We start from the raw sequence: 21208 nt of genomic DNA, 5'->3' as shown, positions 1-21208 counted from the left end.
TCACCATTATTCATACAGCCACAAATACAACAGTTTTATTCTATTAAAAGTCGTCTGAAAGTGGTGAAAGTAATATATAAAGTAATATATAAAGTAATATCTAACAGCCCAAACCCTTTCCCTCATATCATTACCTCACTGCGAGCTAGCCTTCACAAGCAACAGCTAATGTGTTTATTCCAGTTATTAGAATGTGTCTGTCGTTATTGTAATATTTTAATTAAAAGTAAGTATGTGTATTTGTTTGTTTGAGACCTGGCTGGAGGTCATACCCACCTTTCTGTTCGTTATCCCTCCATCACTGGTCATCAGACTAAAGCTAGCTAACTAACGGTCACATCGCTGCTAACGTGCTAACTAGCTATAACTGTTAGTAACCATGGTAATTAACGCGCCAGGTCGTTAATTAGCTTAGTTTAGCTTGTTTAAGGTTACCTGGGCCTCTGACGGCAGGCGACGTCCCTCCTCCAACAACAATATTTCAGAGTAAGTTCATATTTTCCACCTAATGTTACAATAAAAGGTGGAAATTAGTTTTTAATAAAGTGGTTTCACTTGAATGCAGCACTTAGCTAGCTAAATGCTGCATTCAGGTACTCATATCCTCGCTAGCGGCTAATGAAGTTGTAAAATCGTAAATCAGAGTTGTAGCTAGATAGTGCTGCATTCAGGTACTCATCCTCCCTAGCGGCTAATGAAGTTGTAAAATCGTAAATCAGAGTTGTAGCTAGATAGTACATTCGGGCAATGTTTTTACAGATTCTTGTTTTTTTGTTTTTATTTTATTGCACACTAACAATGTTTTTCCACCACTTTGACAACGCTGGTATACATTTTTTTTTTGTGTGTTTTTAATTTAATTTACATTACATTTTGTGCAGATGCTGCCTTCATGTACCACTTTAGACGCTGTGAAAGTGTTGTTTGTGATGTTTTGCTGAAAATAACATAATATAGACCTGTAATAGAAATACAGCTGCCTTCTGCTTAAAGGTCCAATATTGTAAAAAGTGAGATTTTCATGTCTTTCCTATTATAAAGCAGATTCAAGTGCTATATAAATACTGTTAAACTATCAAAACGCTCAATATACGGAGAAATACACACGGTCCGTATTCAGAAACTGTGCTTTTGAAACAAGCCGTTAGGACTTCTGTCCATTTGTGATGTCACAAATATACAATTTTTAGACCATTACACGGTTTTAAACGTAAACATTCCAAATGTGTCCCAGTTTATTTCCTGTTGCAGTGTATGTGAATGACATCATTTGACAGGAAGTAAACATGGACCCAAGCTGTTGCCTAGCAACGCAATTCTGTTGCAATTCCATTGAAATGCACTAAAACGGAGCGTTTCAGACAGAGGGTAAGTACAGGTATATTCAGGCAGACAGTATGTGGAAAATAAAGTGTTTTTTGAACATTACAGCATGTATACATGTTCTAGTAGAAACACAAAATACAAGTATGAACCTGAAAATGAGCACGATATGGGACCTTTAAAGATAAGAAAACGCATAGGGATTAAACTGATGTTTTAGCAAAGCCATACAACAATAAAATATATACCAGCTAAGGCTCAGTTTACTAAATCAGATAAATTAATAGCTAAAAAGCACAGTTTTTCAAATTGGGTATCAGAAATCCTCACTTTCACTGTTTAAATCACAGTAATTACCACTTTAATGGGTCTTTGGTTTAAGCTTGAAAACTAATTAGGCTATTTCTGACAACACGTGAATGCGGCATCACTAAATTGGTCCCTCACTATATGTGACAGGGCATGGATGAATGGTTTATATTACCAGTAGAGGGTGAACAGCAATGGGATGGACAGGGCTTTTATATACACGGTTGACATTAGTGTAGAGGAGGTATTGGTGGTAGCAATACTAATAGAAATAGTGGTGTATGGAGTCTGACTATCGCTTTATTGATCCTGTATTACTGAAACACTACAAGGAAAGCCATCAAGGAACCAAAGCTCAATCAGACACTGCTCACATCGACAGAATACACCGGATATCAGTCAAAGCGAGGTTGAACTAATGTGTATTCAAGCTCACAAGATAATTATTTCATATCCTAAGCAACATCACACACATAAACACAACATTTATTGCCATTTCACAGACTAACAGGCCTGAGAATTTTAGCAGAAACGGAACATTTTGAAGCACATCTAATAAAATAAAAGACTGTGTGCATGGCTAATTTGCACATTAGGTTTGATTTTTTTTTTTAAACAAATTTAGTTTTTGCAGTACAAAGACAAAAAATAAGAAACTTGAAATGTTTTCAAGGTGCTGCAATAATCTAAAATTCTTGAATTAAACAGGGCAAAATGACTTCTTTCATGCCTAGTTTAATAATTTTCAGTATTTCATGTTGAATGCTTGATATTTCATGATGCTCTCCTTCCCTGTCACGTCTCTACAGGAAGCCACGAGGTCAGGGCGAGTTGAATCCCATGCCAGAATTGTCCCCACGTTGACCTGCGCCTGACTGGCCTCCCAGCAAAAAGCCCCTGTGAAGGTAAGAGGAACTGGGGTCCCCTCCCCTGGAAAAGAGGTTCCCTCCCCTTGACAGCTCCACAGAGCCCCAGCCACCTGCCTGCTGGGTCAGCCCCATATGAAAAGGGAAGCCCTTTGTAATCCGACGGGGATTACACCACCCAACAATGCACCGCTGAAAGAGCGACAAAAGCCCTGTATCAAACGCAGCTGAGGGGGAGCAAGGCTATGATCTCCCGCTACTACCAACACTGACTCCTCCGCCACCTCTCATCTCCCCAAGAGGCTCTCCACCCCCCCACCCCTCCTTTAGCATTCGCTGCTTCTGTCCTCCTCCTGCCCTCTCATCTTTAGGATCTGGCCTTTTATCAGCGCATTCCTTTTCATTTGCATTGCGGTGTGGGGAGGGACAGCGGGTCTCTCTGATCTGATAGAGCCAGGACAGAGAGTCAGGAGGATCCTCAGGGCATGAAGGGTGTGTGTGTGTGTGTGTGTGTGTGTGTGTGTGTGTGTGTGTGTGTGTGTGTGTTTGTGTGGTTGAGTGTGTGCATCCTGTCCTGCAAACACACACACACACACACACACACACCACATTGCATTCTCAAGATAGGCAGAAACTCTAGGGACAAATAGTGAAGCCTGTCTTTCAGGCTCTGTTTGTTTTTATCTGTATTTCAGAAAAGGAAGTGAAAAAGTAAGGAATTTGTGTACAAAATTGTTCGAGGACTCAAGTTGCAGATAGATCACTCTGTAAGAATAGGTGTCACCTTTAGAGTGCTACAGGCCTAGGCCTATTGAAAGAGGGTGGGACATGGGCGGACACAGGTCTTGGGGTATAACGCAGTGTAACTAGAGCTGCGGTCATGCATTGAGATTGGCTCAATTTCGGCGAGTGCAGACCAGACTTTATTGCGTATGTGTTGTACCCAAGCCCACCAGGAAGAGTGTCGGTTGTTGATCCCAATTTTCGTAGTGGCCAAACTTCCGTGTCCGTCACGTGATGCCATTGGGCCCAAAAATACTTTTCCCCATAGACTTGCATTGGGAAAGAGACGTCTAACTCCACTTTTTTTGAGGTAAATCAACCTCCCAGTACGAACACTCTAATAGCCCTTATTTAAATCATTAGATCCTAAAAGTTGTAAAATGCACTAATAGCCGAATCCAGAGTTACTTCCCTTCCTCCATTCATGTGAATAAGACCCAGACCGAGGCTGGAGCGAGGGCTGGGAGGCGGAGTTAGCAAGCTGTGACGACACCGTGACAGTTGGGACCATGTGACCAAATGGACGCTACTGCACCTGCTCCATGGGCCCAATGGATGCGGAAGATCCGGTTACTTTTCCAGTCGGAAGTCAAGACTTTTTGGCTTCATGCGCCACTAAGCAACTTTCATAGGAATGAACGGGAGCCCCGCCTCCAACGCTGTATCCAGTTCTCTTCATACAACCATGTTTGTACCCCAAAGATATGACTCTCCTCTTTCCACGCTCCTTGCCTAAAACCTGGAAATGAGTTAACATTTTAGCACTTCCGGTTCCCTCGTCTGGTGGTCAACGGGTTTTTAGTTAGATGCCTGAAATTAGCTCTGTGGTTACGACAAGCTGAAGAGATTTTAACGTTTTGTCCTACGACATAAAATACATCAATAAATATCCCAATCGTGAATTTTGAAGACGTTATACATCTTAAAAAAGGCGGTTGCTAACAAGTGGCTAAACGTCATCACGCCGACTTGTCCACCTTTACAGCCTCGTTGTTTATACTCACACTCATACGACCGTGGTGTAGTTTGCATTTACAGTTCAAAAATCATAACAATGGTGTTCATTTGTTGTATGACCAAAGTGGCGAGGGCTGGAGACTCTGGATATTTAGACAATGGACGTGAGGCAACCAGAATCAGGGAGAGAGAGAGAGAGACAGTGAAATTCCACCGAAGACGACTTTATTTCAGAGGAGTTTCCCCTTTAACCTCATCAAGTGGTTTATCCTCACCTAGTTGACTCTGAACAGCCTGTAGCTCCTCTTAAAGCTTATCAGGATAAAGGCGGACATGAATCACTTTCTAACATTTGTGAAGATTATCTTGCTGAAGATAACGTGTAAGTGTCATAAACGTGTGTTTGCCACAGAGCTTATTTTCAAAACCAAAACCCAATGGAACAATCCCATTGGCTTTTTTGTCTAACTTCCTGGTTTGCCTACAAAAATACGTCACCCCTGGAGCACTCTATATCTCAAGTTGGTGCTCAAATGTGTCCCTAATATAAACATGTCACAGCGCATTCAAACCCCTGATAAAGAAGAAGGTGTTTGGCCTGATTCTTAAGGGTCTGTTGTAAATGTTTGTGTTGCTCGAGGAGATAAAAAGAGGTAGTTTACTTTTCGGATTTCCTCAGAATCATTGTATTCCCAACCCACCCATTGCTCAAACATATGTCAGCGTTGGGGGGCTTTTGGTGGCGGTCGGAGTAAGAAAAAAAAGTGATGATAGATTGAGGACACAAAAGACAGAAGAGCAAATGTGTTGAGCTAAATCTACAACCTTCAGTCGGCCACATATTGACTGACTCGGAGGGGTTACCTCAGCTTGTACTCAAATCAATGTTAGCCCTGAGAGCATTGAATAGAAAATCATTCAAATTGTATTGTGTTAGGATATATGAGCCATTTCAAAATATTAATTCAGCATTATTTGAGGTGTCTGTTAAGGATAGCAGTTACAGCTCGCAGTGCGTTGACTCGACTGAGTGATTACATACCTCTATTACATGTGATATATGAATGTATGAGAGGGACCTATTTTTCATTACCAAGACATTGTCCCTAGAGGCAGTTGTTAAAGAAGAATCCATGAATTATCCCATTGGAACAACTGGCCCTTGTCATGAGCCGAGGAGAGGGGAAAGGGAAGGGAAAGGAAAAGGGGAAAAGGGAAGCGCAGCACTATTGATATCACTGGAAGGACGCCAGGAGAGTGTGTCTGCCTGTGCTTGTGATCCTGCACACTGCCGCCTCTCCCTCTGTCCAGTTAATTGGAATACAAAGCAGAGCGGGGTCGATGAGAGAGTGGCGAGGACGAGGAGGGGAAGGCGGGAGGCGGGGGGGAGCTGCTGTCTGTCTCCAGCAACGCTCAACCTTCACTGCTCGCTGGGAATTGACTGGGGAACCAGCAAGCGAGACCGACACACTGTCACTGGTAAAATGAACTGTCACCTTGCATTTCTCAGCCTCCTGGCAGCATCGAATTGGCCGCTTTGAACCATGTGACGTGACACTGATTGAGTTCTGGTTTTCCCCTCCTGGGCTCCAGAGGAAGAAGCCGGTTTAATTTCAAGTGTACAGCCTCTCCATGCAAAGTATCCAGGCAGGGGGGACGTGGGTGTGTTTCCCGCTCCCCGAACCTGTTTCTTTACACTTTCATGGGTGCTCCATTCTCCCTCACCACCCCTCATTATTTCATTGTGCTGCTTCGTTACGCCGCCTCTCAGCTAGTCTTGTTTTTCTTACAGCATATAGTCATGGCGGTCTGACAGGCACACAGAGGAGGAAAACTATTAGGGGTAGCCATTTGGATCCTGGAGGCAATCCCAGGGAGTATTAAGACGTTAACCCTGGCCAAGTCACTTGTCTCTCTCAGTTACTATGCTGATGGAGTGGGGAAAGGATGCAGTCGCAGGGGGGACCCAGGAGGCTGGGGCTTCAGGTCGACCGGCGCTTCCAGATCCAATAGAGCCTAACTCGGATGGGGGATGGTTGTCAAGAATCTCCCAGCCTGGTCTAAACAGAGCCTCAGTGCCATAACAAAGGAAGAAGAGAGTGTTCCATTCATAACTAGGCAGCACCGCTCCACAAGGCTTCAACAGTGACAGATCTGAGGAAATTACATTAATGTATACAGAATAAAAATCACATATGTGACAGGATTTCTTTAGTTTCTCCTTCTTAAGTGCTAAAAAAAGTGTAGTTTTCATTCAAATTAATAATAATATAAAATGCATCAATATCTAAATGCATTGTTTTACCTTTTAACCCATCGATGTTTGCACATTGAACAATGTCATGCAACCGTGGGGTTTGTGTCTCGAATACCTGCTTTAAAAAATATAATTTTTTTGCTTTTATGATTTAAATTTCCAGGTTTTACTTCTTGCTAGAGCTGCTATTAATTAATTAGAAATTAATCTGCAACTATTTGTATTAATTATTCCATTTTTCTCAAGCAAAAATGCCAAATATTTGATGTTTCCAGCTTCTCAAATGTGAGAATTTGCTGCTTTTAATTGTCTAACATTATAGTAAATTGAATATATTTGGATTTTTGGCTGTTGGTCTGATAAAACAAGACATTTGTTGACGTCACCTTGGACTTTAGGAAATTGTGATGTGCCTTTTTCACTCTTTTCTGATCAAACAATTAATCGAGAAAATTATCTGCAAATTAATCAATGACAAAGATAATCGTTAGTTGCAGCCCTGCTTCTTTGCTTTCCAGTATTTCTTTGGTCAGCGATCTTTATATATAAAACACCAGGGACGATGATGGAAATATGACTTTATTGTTCTATCCCTGAACAGGTCTGATATGTTTTATAAATATATCAGAATATTGTCAATATTGCTGTTTCTTTCACTTCAACAGATGCTCCATTTATCTCTGCGTCTTGTCAGCTAACTGTATACATGATAGATAAACGGTATTAAGCTAAATAGCTGTGTTTGATAACTAGCAATAAAAATGACTCCTCTGTGGTATCTCTTAGATGTCCAACCCCCCTGTTAGCCCATGAATACTGTATCTAGTTTCCCTTTGAAGCCCTGGGACCCTGCAGAGTGACATGCGACAGAGGAACTGGTAGAAAACCAAGGAAGTGAGCATGGCAATAGACTTGTAAAAGAGCCTGCAACAACTGCCAGCAGCATGGGGTACAAACAGCACCGGGTGCAGAGGGGAGGCGGGCCGGCTAAAGATGTGCAAGATATCTGAGGATGGCATCTGTATGTATTAATAGACCTCATGTTCGTGCAGTCAGGTGTTCGTGCTGCAGAGATTTTGATTATTTTTGCGACCATAAATGATCTTCCTTGTTGTCCCTCAGTGTTCATTAACCATCCTCTCCTCTCCTTGCCCTACATACGCTGGCAGACGGCAAAGAGAGCTGCGCTGATCCGAAGGTGAAAAACATCCTCCTCCTCTTCCCCCGGCTGAACATCTGTCTCCGTGGTGTTGGCTGCAGCACCGACTCTGACACCTCCAGATGGAGAGCCCGCTGGGAGCGCTGAGGTATTACCTACAGAGATGGCAGGGATCACACCTCTGGAATGAAGTCCCACACTTGTTTTCTGCACCGTCCCCTTTTTTAGTTGTTGGATCTGTCACTATTCACCATATCGATTGTCACCTCCCCAGTCCTTGGCCTTGTGACTCTTCTTTTGGCTTTTAAAGAAATGCATGACAACAAACCTCTCACCCCCTTTTTCTAATTTACAGTAATGGGCCGTATGGTGTTTCAACTGTAACTTCTATTAGTGGGACTGTATGAATTTTTTATATAGTCGTGGGAGAACTGCATACTCATGCGGATACATTTCAAATTGCTGATTTCCATTTCCTACAAACATCTTTTTTTCCAGTTTATAACAGTTTTTAGTTTGCATAAACCAGAACATCGACTAAACGACCCATAATCTCTTTGGTCTAAATATTAAAGCGTAACTTCACCCTCAGGTCTGAGCCTAACTCCACCCACTGCATCATTTTAAGTGGATGTATGAGGCAGGAGCTGCTCAGCGACATCCCCTGGGCTCTTCTGATTAGAGGTTGTTAGCATTCTTCTTTTATATAAATTTCATGACGTAGATACGTCCCAACCGGTCGAGATTATCTCAGCATTGCAAAGATCGGGGTTGATTTAAATGTAGTAAATGGTGTGTTGAGCCATTTTAACCCATGAAATGCAACAAAAAATATATAAATTTGGTAAGAAATGTCAATATTATTCATAGTCATATAATTTAGTTTACAGCTAAAGTGTGCAGTATCTCTTTACAACACTTGCAAACATCTGAAGTTTGAGAGGCCTCGGTCGACTTCTCCGAGCCACTCTGGTGTCTTGACAGATTGACTCTGCATTCATTTGTGCCTGAACTCTGTGTGAACCTCGGCTTTAGGGAAAAAGGGCACCAACAGGCCAGTGCTGCTCGGGCAGAAACTGTGTGTGCAAACCTAACACCCAGTGCAAATATTGAAACTGCTGCTGCCTCTTCACCATCAGATGAAACTAGGTGGTCAGGTCCGGCAAACGTTTACCCTCGCCACAATGAGCAACTTAAATGAGCAACTTAGCTCCTCTGATTTTTAAAATGTTTAATGAAAAGTATTTAAAATTATGTAAAATACAAGTGGATGTCATTGCAACCTGTGTCAGCTGTCTCCGAGCAGAATTTGGGTAACAAATCAAGGGTGAGACCTGGACTCCCTGGAGTTTGTTGTCATGTTTAGAGCCCCTGGAGGTATTTGGAGGTGAAAAGGTCACTGGGAACCACCCCATGTGTTGTGAAAGATTCCTCTTGTCACATTATGCAAGGGGGACTTTGGTGAGACTATTAATGGAAGGGAATATAGAAAAGAAGTTTAGGATACAAAACATTCATATTTAGAACAATTTATTATTTACATATATTTTTTTTAAAATAGCAGGACAAGATTTTGTCAAAGAGAAAATTCTGTATCAAAATTAAAAGTTTGATTGGACTTAATTGTGATTATGAGCATTTGTTACAGCATTTTTTCTTTTTACATAAACAGCAAATACAACACTTCTTTTTCATTTTATAAACTTTATTAAACTAAAACATCTCAGCAGTTGTTGTAAAAATACCCTGTAAATAAATAGTGCAAACAATGACACTGAGTGATTCAGTGCTCCAACATAAAAACATACAGCATGGCCTTATGATAAGAAGGTTAACAAATACAAAGAACGGATGAAAAGACATTTTTAAAAGTTTTCTCAGCATTAATCATTGCACTATAAGCAGACACAGACATACTCTGTATATACTTCACAAAGTCCACATGCATTTTCACAGTTTTTCTGGAATGGTGCGACTGAAGGAGAGAAGTGGAAAACTGCTCAGGCCTCCACAGTCATAGTGTTTTTTTTTTCAAAAGTCCCATCACGGCTCACAGTCTTTCCCTTTCCCCTTCGGAGAGCTGTCAGAGCCGGATGGTTTCTCCACAGGTGCTGCAGCGTTGATCAAAACGCAGCCGAGCTTCTCGCGTTTCTTCTGCTTCATTCTGCGGTTTTGGAACCAGATCTTCACCTGCGTCTCGTTGAGCTCCAGACTGGCGGCCACCTCCACCCTCCGAGCCCGAGTCAGGTACTTGTTGAAGTGGAACTCTTTCTCCAGCTCGGTCAGCTGCTTGGTGGTGAAGTTGGTGCGGATCACGTTGTGCTGGCCGGGGACACCGAACTCCGACAGGACAGCTGTGGAGACACATGGATGAATGAATGAATGGATGAATGCTTGATGGAGGAGGAAAACATGGAAGTCATGGAGCTGAAAAATGACGATTAGATGTAAATGATATTGAATAGAAAAAAATGCACAAAACATTAGTTGCTATATACATATTATTTACAACAATTTAGGCCTCATTAAATCAGCTGCATTGTGTTTTTACGCAGAGTTTACGCACAGGGAGACGCTGTGGAGAGACATAGATGAATGAATGAATGAATGGAGGATGGAGGAAAACATGGAAGTCGTGGAGCCGAAGAATGTAAATTATAATGAATAGAAAAATGCACAAAACATTAGTTGCTATATACACATTATTTAGATCAATTTAGGCCTCATTAAATCAGCTGAATTGTGTTTTTACGCACAGTTTACACACTGTGAGAGACGCTGTGGAGAGACATGGATGAATGAATGAATGGATGATGGAGGACAACATGGAAGTCATGGAGCTGAAGAATGGCTTTTAGATGTAAATGATAATGAATAGAAAAAATGTGCAAAACATTAATTGCTTAATACACATTATTTAGAACAATTTAAGCCTCATTAAATCAGCTGAATTGTGTTTTTACGCACTGAGTCAATATTACCTGCATAATATTGCACCTAAATAGATCTCCGATTCTCAAATGTGTCTCAGGATGAACCAACCTGTTTTAGGTGGATTCCTCTTCACTTTCATCCAGTCGAATGTTTTAGAAGTTTAGTTGCTATATACACATTATTTAGAACAATTTAGGCCTCATTAAATCAGCTGAATTGTATTTTTACGCACAGTTTACGCACTGGGAGTCAATACCTGCAAAAGGATCTCTAAATAAATCTCTTATAGCTCTGATTCTCAGGATGAACCAACCTGTTTTAGGAGGATTCCTCTTCACTTTCATCCAGTCGAATGTTTTAGAAGTTTCCTCCACAGGGTCTAGATCCTTCTCCTTGCTTTGGAGTGGTAATCTTGTGTAAACGCTCTCTGGATATTCTTGCTGCCTCTGATCTCCGTTTCCGAAATGTAGATACTGGCTGCCTGGTGGTGCAACTCCAGGCCCACAGCTGTCTCCAGTATAGGGAGCCATGTTTGTTGCAAGGGGAGAAACCTGAGCATGAATGAAGCTCCTGTCCTGCTCGTACTGGTGATGTCCGTACTCCAGAGGAGACCCGTACATGGAGCTCCCAGGTGGTGCAAACTGCAGATCCAGGTTGTGGTGTGTCTGGTGGTGCAGAGGGAGGCTGCTGGAGGTCTGGTGTGGAGCTGAAGTTGCAGCAACTAAACGCCCGTCTGCTGAGTAACTATCACTTGTTGCACTGCACGAGTTGGACATGTATCCATGGTTCAAATTGTGGTATCCGGCCTTTGCACTGAAAATATTTGCACCCCTGTTACACACTGGGTAGTCTAAGTAGGAGTTCATCCTGGACTCTGGCCTATTGTTTGTTCACAACTGATCAAGACTGAGCAGTCATTAATCTGTGCTCTCCTTGTGCCCTAACCTTCTAGGTAGTATGTCAAAGCTGTAAAACTGCCTTCCACCCTCATATCACCTTCCTGACACACCATGTGACCTGCTAAACTGCCAATGGCAAAGGACCTACAGCACTCTGTCAAGTCTGCAGGCTCGTCCATCAAACAGGCTCGCATTTACATGACAAATGCTTCAATCAGACTCGCTCATCCATCTGTTAAGAACACAAACATCAGGACACAGTTTCAGACTGCAGTGTTAGAGGAGCTCCAAATGACAAATTAATGACAAAAAAATAATCACTGTCTATATCTAACATAGTAGAAATAATATGGGTTTAGTATTATAAATGTTATGACCTCCAAAGAATAGAAAATAGGGCACAAATCATGCATTATTATTGTCTTGAAGATGTCAAAAGTTTCTACATGGAGTGCTAAATTATTCCTTTAACAGAGCCTGATTGCAATTAATAATGCAATATAATAAAGTCTACTTTTTATATTACCAAGATCCAAAACCAAATCAGGTCAAAGTACAGCAACATACAGAGCAATGCAAGAATGGAATTCACTCCCAAATCATAATACACAACAAAATACTATATATGGTTTTAAAAAAAACACTAAAAGAGCATTACTTAAGAAGAAACTTTAGTAATTAATAAGTATTCTTTGGTGTGTAAGGGTATTAAGGGCATTCCATGTTAAATGATGATATGTATCTGTTAGATCAGGATAGATTCAGTCTCTTTTCTTTGGGTTTTTGTCATTTAAACTGTCAGTTGTTATTGTTTTATTTACAGTTGACATGTATTACGATGTGTTATGTTAGTGTATGATGAGTAGTGTAAATGTGTATTTTTGTATTGTCACCAGGAAGAATAGCTGCTGCTATGTAAAAGCTAATGGGGATCTAAATAAACAAACAATATAAATGTTTTTAATTTAGGCCTTAAATTCAGTTTTAGCTGTGGATATTGTCCTGTTACGCACTAATTTAGCTTAATTTTAAAGCTTTAAGAAGAAATGTGGAAACTAAAAACTCTCTGAGTTTGGTCTAAATGTGTCTTGGCTTATTACCACAACATTTCTTTGGCTTCTCGTCATCGTGAATCCTGCAGAAGGACTCTGACTCAGAAGCAGCTCAGTGATCCATCATGAGCTCTTTTTCCACATTGACAGCTTGTGTGGCCCACTTTGCCCATAAAAGAACAAAAGACACATTTAAGAACCATAACGCCTTTTTTTTCTTTTTCCTGGCTTCTTCTTTTTCAACCACTATAATGTAATATCTTCCAAAACCCCTATCACGTCCACACTCATCCTGTAATTAAGTAAAGAGTTAATGTAATGTTATAGACCTCAAGTGCTAATTAAGCTTTAACAAGAAACAAGGAAAGTTGCAGTTTATTCCAACGTTTTTGGCTGCTTTACAGTCGTCTTTTGTTGTATACTGGCTCTGAGGAGTATTTACTGGAGAGTCTGGTGAAATCTCAACAAATTGTGTTTATTTATGTAGCTGAAATAACAGCAGCCAACATTTAAATCTAAGAGGGCTGGATGTCTCTGAGCAAATATTTAGAAGAGGCCCATGCGTAAAAGTCAACACAACAATTGATGTTAAATTAATGTATAAATAAAAATAAATATTTAGACTAATTAGTCCAATAAATAAATAATAATAAATACATGCAGACAGATCAGTTAAATCTTTATAAATTAAAAGGGAAAGTTATTTTTTTGGAGGAGTTCTTTGCTACAGATGAGTCAGTTTTGGAGCTTGCATGATTCTGATAAATAAAAATAAATAAGACAAATAGTTAGACTAATTAGTCCATAAATTTGGATTGTTTTCCACTGTTTGGTTAAGTTTTTCTGCACATTTTGTGTACTTCTTGCTGTTGTTTAACTTTTGTTGTATTTTTAAAATTATGTTAGTTTAGATCTTGGCTTCTTGACCTCTCCTGACACATTTCTTGTTTGTTTTTTCATTGACTGGATTTTGTGAAGTTTTATATATGTGCAAATAAATAAATAATAAATAAATGCAGACATATCAGTGAAGTCTTCTATATAAATTAAAGGGAAAGTTATTTTTTTTGGAGGAGTTCTTTGCTACACATGAGTCAGTGTTGATGTCTCTGAACAAATATTTAGAAGAGGCCCATGCGTAAAAGTCAACACAACAATTGATGTTGTTTAATCATTTTGTTTATTTGTTAAATTTTGTTTAATTTGTTTAATTAATGTATAAATAAAAATAAATAAGACAAATATTTAGACCAATTATTTCTATAAATAAATAATAATAAATACATGCAGACAGATCAGTGAAGTCTTCTATAAATTAAATGGAAAGTACATTTTTTGGAGGAGTTCTTTGCTACAGATGAGTCAGTTTTGGAGCTTGCATGATTCTAATAAATAAAAATAAATAAATAAATATTAATAAATACATGCAGACAGATCAGTGAAGTCTTCTATAAATTAAAGTTCTTTGCTACAGATGAGTCAGTTTTGGAGCTTGCATGATTCTGTCCTGAGTGCAGCTCTGTGGGAAATATGGATCCACATTTGGGTTTGCTGTGCGTGAGATGGTGTGCGTGTCGTACTGTGCATTAAACTGCGGGCCGTGCGTGAAGCCTGAAACTGGATATTTGGAGTAATCTGCAGGGTAGGCCGGCTGGGACTGCTGGTGTTGTTGGGACTTGACTGGCTGGTAATCACCGCCCAGATGGACATAACCCAGGCTGGACAGAGTGGGGCTGCAGGGGGAGGATGGGGGAGAGGAGGAGGACTTGGTGGAGGAGGTGGTGGTGGTGGTGTTAATGGTGGTGGAGGTGAGGTTCTGCACTCTCTCGTCCTTCTTCTGCTTCATCCTCCGGTTCTGGAACCAGATCTTGATCTGCCTCTCGTGCACATTGAGCAGGTTGGCCATCTCCACCCTCCTCGGTTTGCACAGGTATCTGTTGAAGTGGAACTCCTTCTCCAGCTCCACCAGCTGCGCGCTGCTGTAGGCGGTGCGCGTCCTCTTACTGGAGGCGCTCGGACTCTTCTCGGTGACTCCGCAGTCTGCAGAGACAAACACAGCGAAGGAAGGAAGGAGAGGATGGAAGGTTTTATTGGACTTTATTAGTTGTAACCCACAGAAGACATTCCACAAATGATCTGCAAATATTTCACTATCCACAAACATGTGCAAATGTTGCAAAATGTTGCAAATGTTGCAAAATGTTGCAAATGTTGCAAAATGTTGCAAATGTTGCAAAATGTTGCAAAATGTTGCAAATCAACCTGTATTTTTGTGGATGTGACTTTACACAACACAAATACAAAAATACGTTTGTGGATAGTGAAATATTTGCAGATCATGGTACACATTTGTGGAAAGTCTTCTGTGGGTTGCAACTAATAAAGTCCAATAAAAACTTCCATAGGAGAGAAGGAAGGTTGAACAGGTTGTAATCACTGAGTGGAAACGCTTAATGGCAGGTTTGTTTTTCTCCTTTTTATTTATGACTTCCAGATCATCTGCACCTTGTTTACCGACAGTTTTTCTGGTTTATTAATTGACTCTGCTGTTGTTAAAAGAGCATGCATGCTCAGCCAAGCTTACCCGTGTAAATAAAGGTTAAATAAATAAATATAAACTAGACAATAGGCGTGCAAATCAACAACAACATGGTGAGAGAGAGAAAGGGACACAGTAACCACAAAGACCACACAAGGTTGTTTGCAATAGGCTTCTTAGAGGTTTTTGTGGGTTATAAACTGACAGTATGGGATGTATAGGGAGAGGATGAAATAAAATGGTGGCCAAGACTTTATTGTTGTTGTTATGTTTTAAAAAGTGGTAAGTTTTGTTAATAAATTAAGCCAATAAGTGGTGGATATAAAGACAGATATTTGGAGTTTTTCCTTAAATTAAGATTCAAAGGTACAGATTGTACAGGCCTCTGGTTTGGGGTTTTATATATATATTAACTTATTATAAGGCCTCATAAAAAGGTGAATTATAGTTTAAATCAAGGGAAGCTTTCATATCCATGTTTTCTCTACTAAAAAAAAATATATATATATTTTTTCTTTTCACTTTTATCTTCTTTGTGTATTGTCCCAATCATTTCTGTTATTTTTATTTTATTTTTAAACTATATAAGTAAATGTTATTGTTGTGTCATTATGATTCTAAATAAAAAAAGATGTGAGCCTAAAAACTGAGCCAATGTGTGTTTCTCCTTCTGCTACTGTAGCTTCATTAATAGCTACCTGACCTTTTGACCCTGAAAAGAACAAAATATTAACTCATTTCCTCCATTGAAACTGGGAAATCTGATTACTTGAAACTTGATGAATTTAAAACATTAATGAAAGACCTAGAAGCAGAGTCAATCGGGAGCTGTCTGTGTTTCTGAATATTTTCACTTTAACGTTGGCTTCAAACACTTGATTTTAATGTGTTTTGTATGATATTATGCATTGCATGTATTTATTTTGCATTTGTTTTATGGTTGTGGCATCTGAAACTTTAATGTATGTTTAAATGCTGCTGTCTTGGCCAGGTATCTCTTGCAAAAGACATTCTTAATCTCAATGAGTACTACCTGGTTAAATAAAGGTTACATAAAATAAAGAATATTAACTGTATCAGGGCTCCTTTAAAGGGGACATAAATGAAAAAGGCCTCATTTAAAAAAAATAATGCTGACCCTTCTTTACATCATACAGACCTGCTATTCTCCTGCCGTGTCTCTGGTTTGAGGGTCTGGACTCTTTCATCCAGGGGAAAACCTTTTTGTTCATAGGAAACTTTGGGTTTTGCTGTTTTGACCTCCTGAGCTCAAACGTCTCCACTTGCTCCAGTTGTTGGTGTGATGCATCCTCCAAAGAAGACTCACTGCTGCTGAAGAAGAAGGAGTCGTGGTGGTGGTGGTGGTGCTGCTGCTGGATGTTTTGTGTCGCACTGGTTCTTTGCATTTCCATTAAATGGTGCACAGGGTTCCCCTTTGACCTTCTGACTGAGAGCTGGCAGCCAAATGTCACATGGCAGGTTTCCAGAGAGCCCTGCAGCTTCTAGACAGAAAGAAAGACAGAGACAGAATCAGGGAGGAGACCACATGATCCATCTTATCAACTCAATAGTGTGCTGACATGAATAGCAAAGCCTCTCCTGGCCTGAGAGGCAACGAAGAATAAGAGTTTGGTGGAAATAAACCCTCTGGAAAAACAACAAATCCAGGATAATCTGTGCAGAAATTAAATTATTTTCCTTTCCTTACAAGTAGTTTGGATCTCACTGACCTACAACGAGGCTCATTATTTATTTTCATTGTGTTGTAATGCAGCTAAAAAACGAAATATAATGATTTCAGACTATTATTTATTATAGGACTTTCATTTGTCTTAAAAAAGAATAATAAATTAGCAATAATGGCAACAAGAACAAATGGCAAATTGCACATAAACATACACACACAAATAGGCCCATAAATAAAAAAAAAAACACAAATACATTTAATATAAATATAAAAGTGCATTATTTTAAATATTTTTAAATAATAATGTTTACTGGAATTAAATCAGGCCTATTAATAAATAAAAAAAAATGTAAATTAAAAAAAAAAAAAACATTTAATGGATGTCACATTTTCAAGGAAAAAATAAATAAATGTTATAACACAATCTACATTTAATATAAATATAGAAGTGCATTCTATTAATGCTTTTTATATAATAATGTTTCCTGGAATTAAATCAGGCCTATTAATACATAATTAAAATAAATAAATGAAAATAAAATAAAAAACATTTAATGGATGTGACATTTTCAAGAAAAAAAATAAACGTTATAACAAAATCTACTAAAAAGCTCATTCATCTCCATCAAACACAAAATAATACAGAAGTCCATTGTGCGCTGCAGCTGTTTCTCTGCAAACGATTTAAAAAAAAACTAAAAAACATCTTATTTAATATCTTAATTTAATCCAACAGAATATAATTATTAAGCAGCATTTTTTAAGTGTGCAGAGAGAAGCAGAGAGAGAGAGAGAGAGAGAGAGAGAGACAATAAAAGTCTGGAGGCATGCAGCTTTATGAACTCTGGTTGAACCGCTGCTGGAGTCAGGCTCGTAAATCATAAAGACACATAACCGAGTCCTCTGCTGCTTTACCTTCACCACCTACATTCATCCAGCTCTGAAACAATCCTCACGCAAACAAACACACACACACTCACACACACACGCATGCATCCTCCTCTCACCTTTTCTCTTTTTTCTCTCCTCTCCAGATTAGAATAAAAATCCCTGCAGCAGAGGAAGAAAGAAAGAAGCTTCTCTCGCATTAGATGATGATGTGGCTTGTGGGGTGAAGCAGAGTGGACAGTGTTTCTGTTTCTGCAGCTCACACCGCCCTGCACAATGTCAGCCTGTCTGCGTGTGTGTGTGTGTGTGTGTGTGTGTGTGTGTGTGTGTGTGGTGTGTATGTGTGTGTGGAGAAAGAAAACCCTTTCTGCTGATCATGCAAGCTCAGTTTCATATATGGAAATAGCTGCTATACAAGATATGTCCTCTACATCTTTATGGCAATTAGAGCTGCATGGAAACCCTAAAAGGACTCTGGAAAATTAGATATTTTAGCTCATTTTAAGTAGATTTAGATAAGGAAAATAATCTGTTAAGAAGTCGCCTCCCATCACTACACTGTTAAGAATTTCCCAGTAAAATAACAGTAAAGAACTGGCAGCAGGGTTTCCTTTATGTTACTGTAAAATTAACATTATTATACTGTCACTGAAATTTACAGCTTTGTACTGTTAATGAAAAATACAGTTTGAACTTTATTAATTTCAAAAGCTATAGACAGACATTTTGGGAAAAGTGTCAACAAGTCTATTATAGCCTTTTTCCTAACAAGTGCCTTTAATTGTATTTAGTGTGACTATTCCTATGTCTGTAACCTGCTAAGTCTATTCATCTAGGCAACAAATAATGTTTATTAAAATGTAAAAAATAAATAGTGTACTAAAACAAATCAGTAAGATAATGTAAAAGAAAGGTGAAAAAACAGCTATATAATGTATTTTTAAACAGTAAATGAACTGTAAAATACTGTGAAATTAATAAAAAACAAACAGTTCTTTACTGTTATTTTACTGGGAAATTCTTAACAGTGTGGACACCCAAAGGAGGCTGGAAAAACTGATTATTTTAGCTTATTTTAAGTAGATTTAGATAAAGAAAATAATCTGTTAACAAGTCGCCTAGCATCACAAATGATATGCATTAAAATAACCCCAAAAGCTAAATTGTATTTTCACACTTACATGTCTATTTTCGTGTCCAGCTCTGTTTATAATAAATTCAAACATCCCCTTTAGGAGCGATGCCAGCAGAGATGCAATAAATTACTCCACATTTGTTTTGTTTTTTTACTCACATGCAAAGTGCATTATATGTAATGAGTTTTTTGTTTGTTTTCTAATTTAAATGAGTGAGTGATTTTGCAGCCCTATAGAGACAGACAGTGGTCAGCAGCAGCAGCAGCAGCAGCAGCTCCATTATAAAGCAGACTAATGAGGTCTGGATTAGAGGTTTGGTTTACATGGTGAACATCAGACTGCTGCATGCAGAGATTCATCGATTGGCGGCCGCTTTGATGTCTCATCTTCGTGTTTTGCTCGATCGCTCTGATTGGCTCTGAGAGGTAATATTTAACTAATTAATGCTAATGAACATCTTTGATCTCTGAGCCGTGCACGAGCGCCCAGAGAAACATTTGAATATAGAGAGAGAGCAGATCTATATGTGGTGTCCAAAAATACAAGTTTGATCCTGTTTCAGAGCTGCACAGTGAGAAAGATAGTTATAGTTACATGTAGGCTATATGCACTCAGTTGCCAGTTTATTAGGTACACGTGGTTAAAACTAATGCAGTCCAATGCAACAGCAAGGTCCACTTCCTGGACATTTTCAGGAGCTTTCAGCCAAATCTTGTGGGTTGCAGCTTCCACATGGAGCAGTGGTGGAAGAAGTACTCAGGTCTTTAAGTAAATATCCTGCATTCAAAATCGTACCGTAATCGTACATATCGTATCGTAAGTAAAAGTACAAAAGTATCACAAGGCCCTTTTGGTGCCTTAAGCGAAATTCGGATTCGGACCCCCAGAACCATAACTCCATAAACCGCAACACACATCAGACATCACAACGTTTTTAAGACAAAAATTAAGGTTTATATTTTCATAAATAACTGTATTTATGATAATATAAATAAACAATTGGTCCCTGATATTGCTGGCAACAAAACTACTTAGTTAGGTTTAGGAAAAGCTCGTGGTTTGGGTTAAAATAACTCCGGAAGTTACATAATTTAAGTACGGAAGTTACGTGAAAAAAACTACTCAGTTTAGAAAAAGATTGACTTGGTTAGGTTTAGGCAACAAAATTACTTAGTTAGGTTTAGGAAAAGATCGACTCGGTTGGGTTTAGGCAACAAAACTACTTAGTTAGGTTTAGGAAAAAATCATCTTGATTAGGTTTAGGCAACAAACTATTAGTTAGGTTTCGGAAAAGATTGACTTGGTTAGGATTAGGCAACAAAATTACTTAGTTAGGTTGAGGAAAACATCGTGGGTTGGGTTGAAATAACATCGGAGCTAGCATAATTTAAGTAGGCCTACAGAAGTTACATGACAAAAACTACTTAGTTAGGTTTAGGAAAAGATTGACTTGATTAGGATTAGGCAACAAAACTACTTTGGCTAAGAAAAAGATCAACTTGGTTAGGTTTAGACAACAAAACTACTTAGTTAGGTTTAGGAAAAGATCCACTTTGTTAGGTTTAGGAACAGATCGACTTGGTTAGGTTTAGGCAACAAAACTACTTAGTTAGGTTTAGGAAAAAATGGACTTGCTTAGGTTAAGGCAACAAAACTACTTAGTTAGGTTTATGAAAAGATGGACTTGGTTAGGATTAGGTAACAAACTATTATTAGGTTTTTCTACTGCGTCTTTGGTGTACTGCTGTAAAGTATCTCAAAAAGTATCTCAAATTGGCTCCACGTTGATGAGGTACAACATTAAAATGTATTTGTAGTCGTGATAAAAGCAGAATAATATAATTCTGCATACTTATTCTTTTTATACTTTAATTTTGCTGATGTGACATTTTTAAATCAGGACTTTTACTTGTAATGGAGTATTTTTAGACTATGTCTACTTTTACTTAAGTGAAGCCCCGGAATACGTCTTCCACCACTGTGTGTGTGTGCGCCATAAATCTCTGTGATAGCCTATATAGTGCTATAAAAAGAGCCATATAAATACAAAGAAAATCAGCAATAAGTGTGCCGTCTTAAAAAGTCTAAATGGTGCTGTGATATATGAGGCAGCCAGAGAAGAGGAGGAGGAGGAGGAGGAGGAGGAAGATGCAGATGGACTGACATGATAAGTCAGTGTATAAATATAAATTCATGTTTGATCCCTGTGGCCTGCAGCGGGTGACAGTTATTATTATTCAGATATGACAACATCCCTGAGCTGCACTTTACACCCCATCTTCATCACCACGGCGAGCTCCACAGCTCCACACTCTTCAGGCTGCCTGTCTGGTCTGTGATGGACATGTACACCCCCACCCTCTTCCTCCTCCTCCTCCTCTTCCTCACCACCACCACCTCCATCCATTCAGTCTGCTGC

At 39.2% G+C, this 21208-nt stretch overlaps 2 protein-coding genes across 2 annotated transcripts; both read right to left on the bottom strand.

Moving 5' to 3' along the window:
- Positions 1-9167: 9167 nt before the first annotated feature.
- hoxb1b (homeobox B1b) lies at positions 9168-11643 on the bottom strand. Its single transcript, XM_074620390.1, has 2 exons — positions 10902-11643; positions 9168-10008 (listed from the first exon to the last, which is right to left on the bottom strand). The coding sequence occupies exons 1-2, from the start codon at positions 11452-11454 to the stop codon at positions 9698-9700; spliced, it is 864 nt and encodes a 287-aa protein (XP_074476491.1). The 5' UTR covers positions 11455-11643; the 3' UTR covers positions 9168-9697.
- A 466-nt stretch (positions 11644-12109) lies between these two features.
- LOC141758746 (uncharacterized) lies at positions 12110-16774 on the bottom strand. The gene is made up of 2 exons (XM_074620391.1): positions 16238-16774; positions 12110-14579 (listed from the first exon to the last, which is right to left on the bottom strand). Exons 1-2 carry the CDS (start codon positions 16488-16490, stop codon positions 14008-14010), a joined length of 825 nt encoding a protein of 274 aa, XP_074476492.1. The 5' UTR covers positions 16491-16774; the 3' UTR covers positions 12110-14007.
- Between the last annotated feature and the right edge of the window lie 4434 nt (positions 16775-21208).

Source organism: Sebastes fasciatus, chromosome 20 (assembly GCF_043250625.1).
Source record: "Sebastes fasciatus isolate fSebFas1 chromosome 20, fSebFas1.pri, whole genome shotgun sequence".
NCBI classification, from domain to species: domain Eukaryota; kingdom Metazoa; phylum Chordata; class Actinopteri; order Perciformes; family Sebastidae; genus Sebastes; species Sebastes fasciatus.
This window is presented reverse-complemented; position numbering and strand designations above follow the sequence as displayed.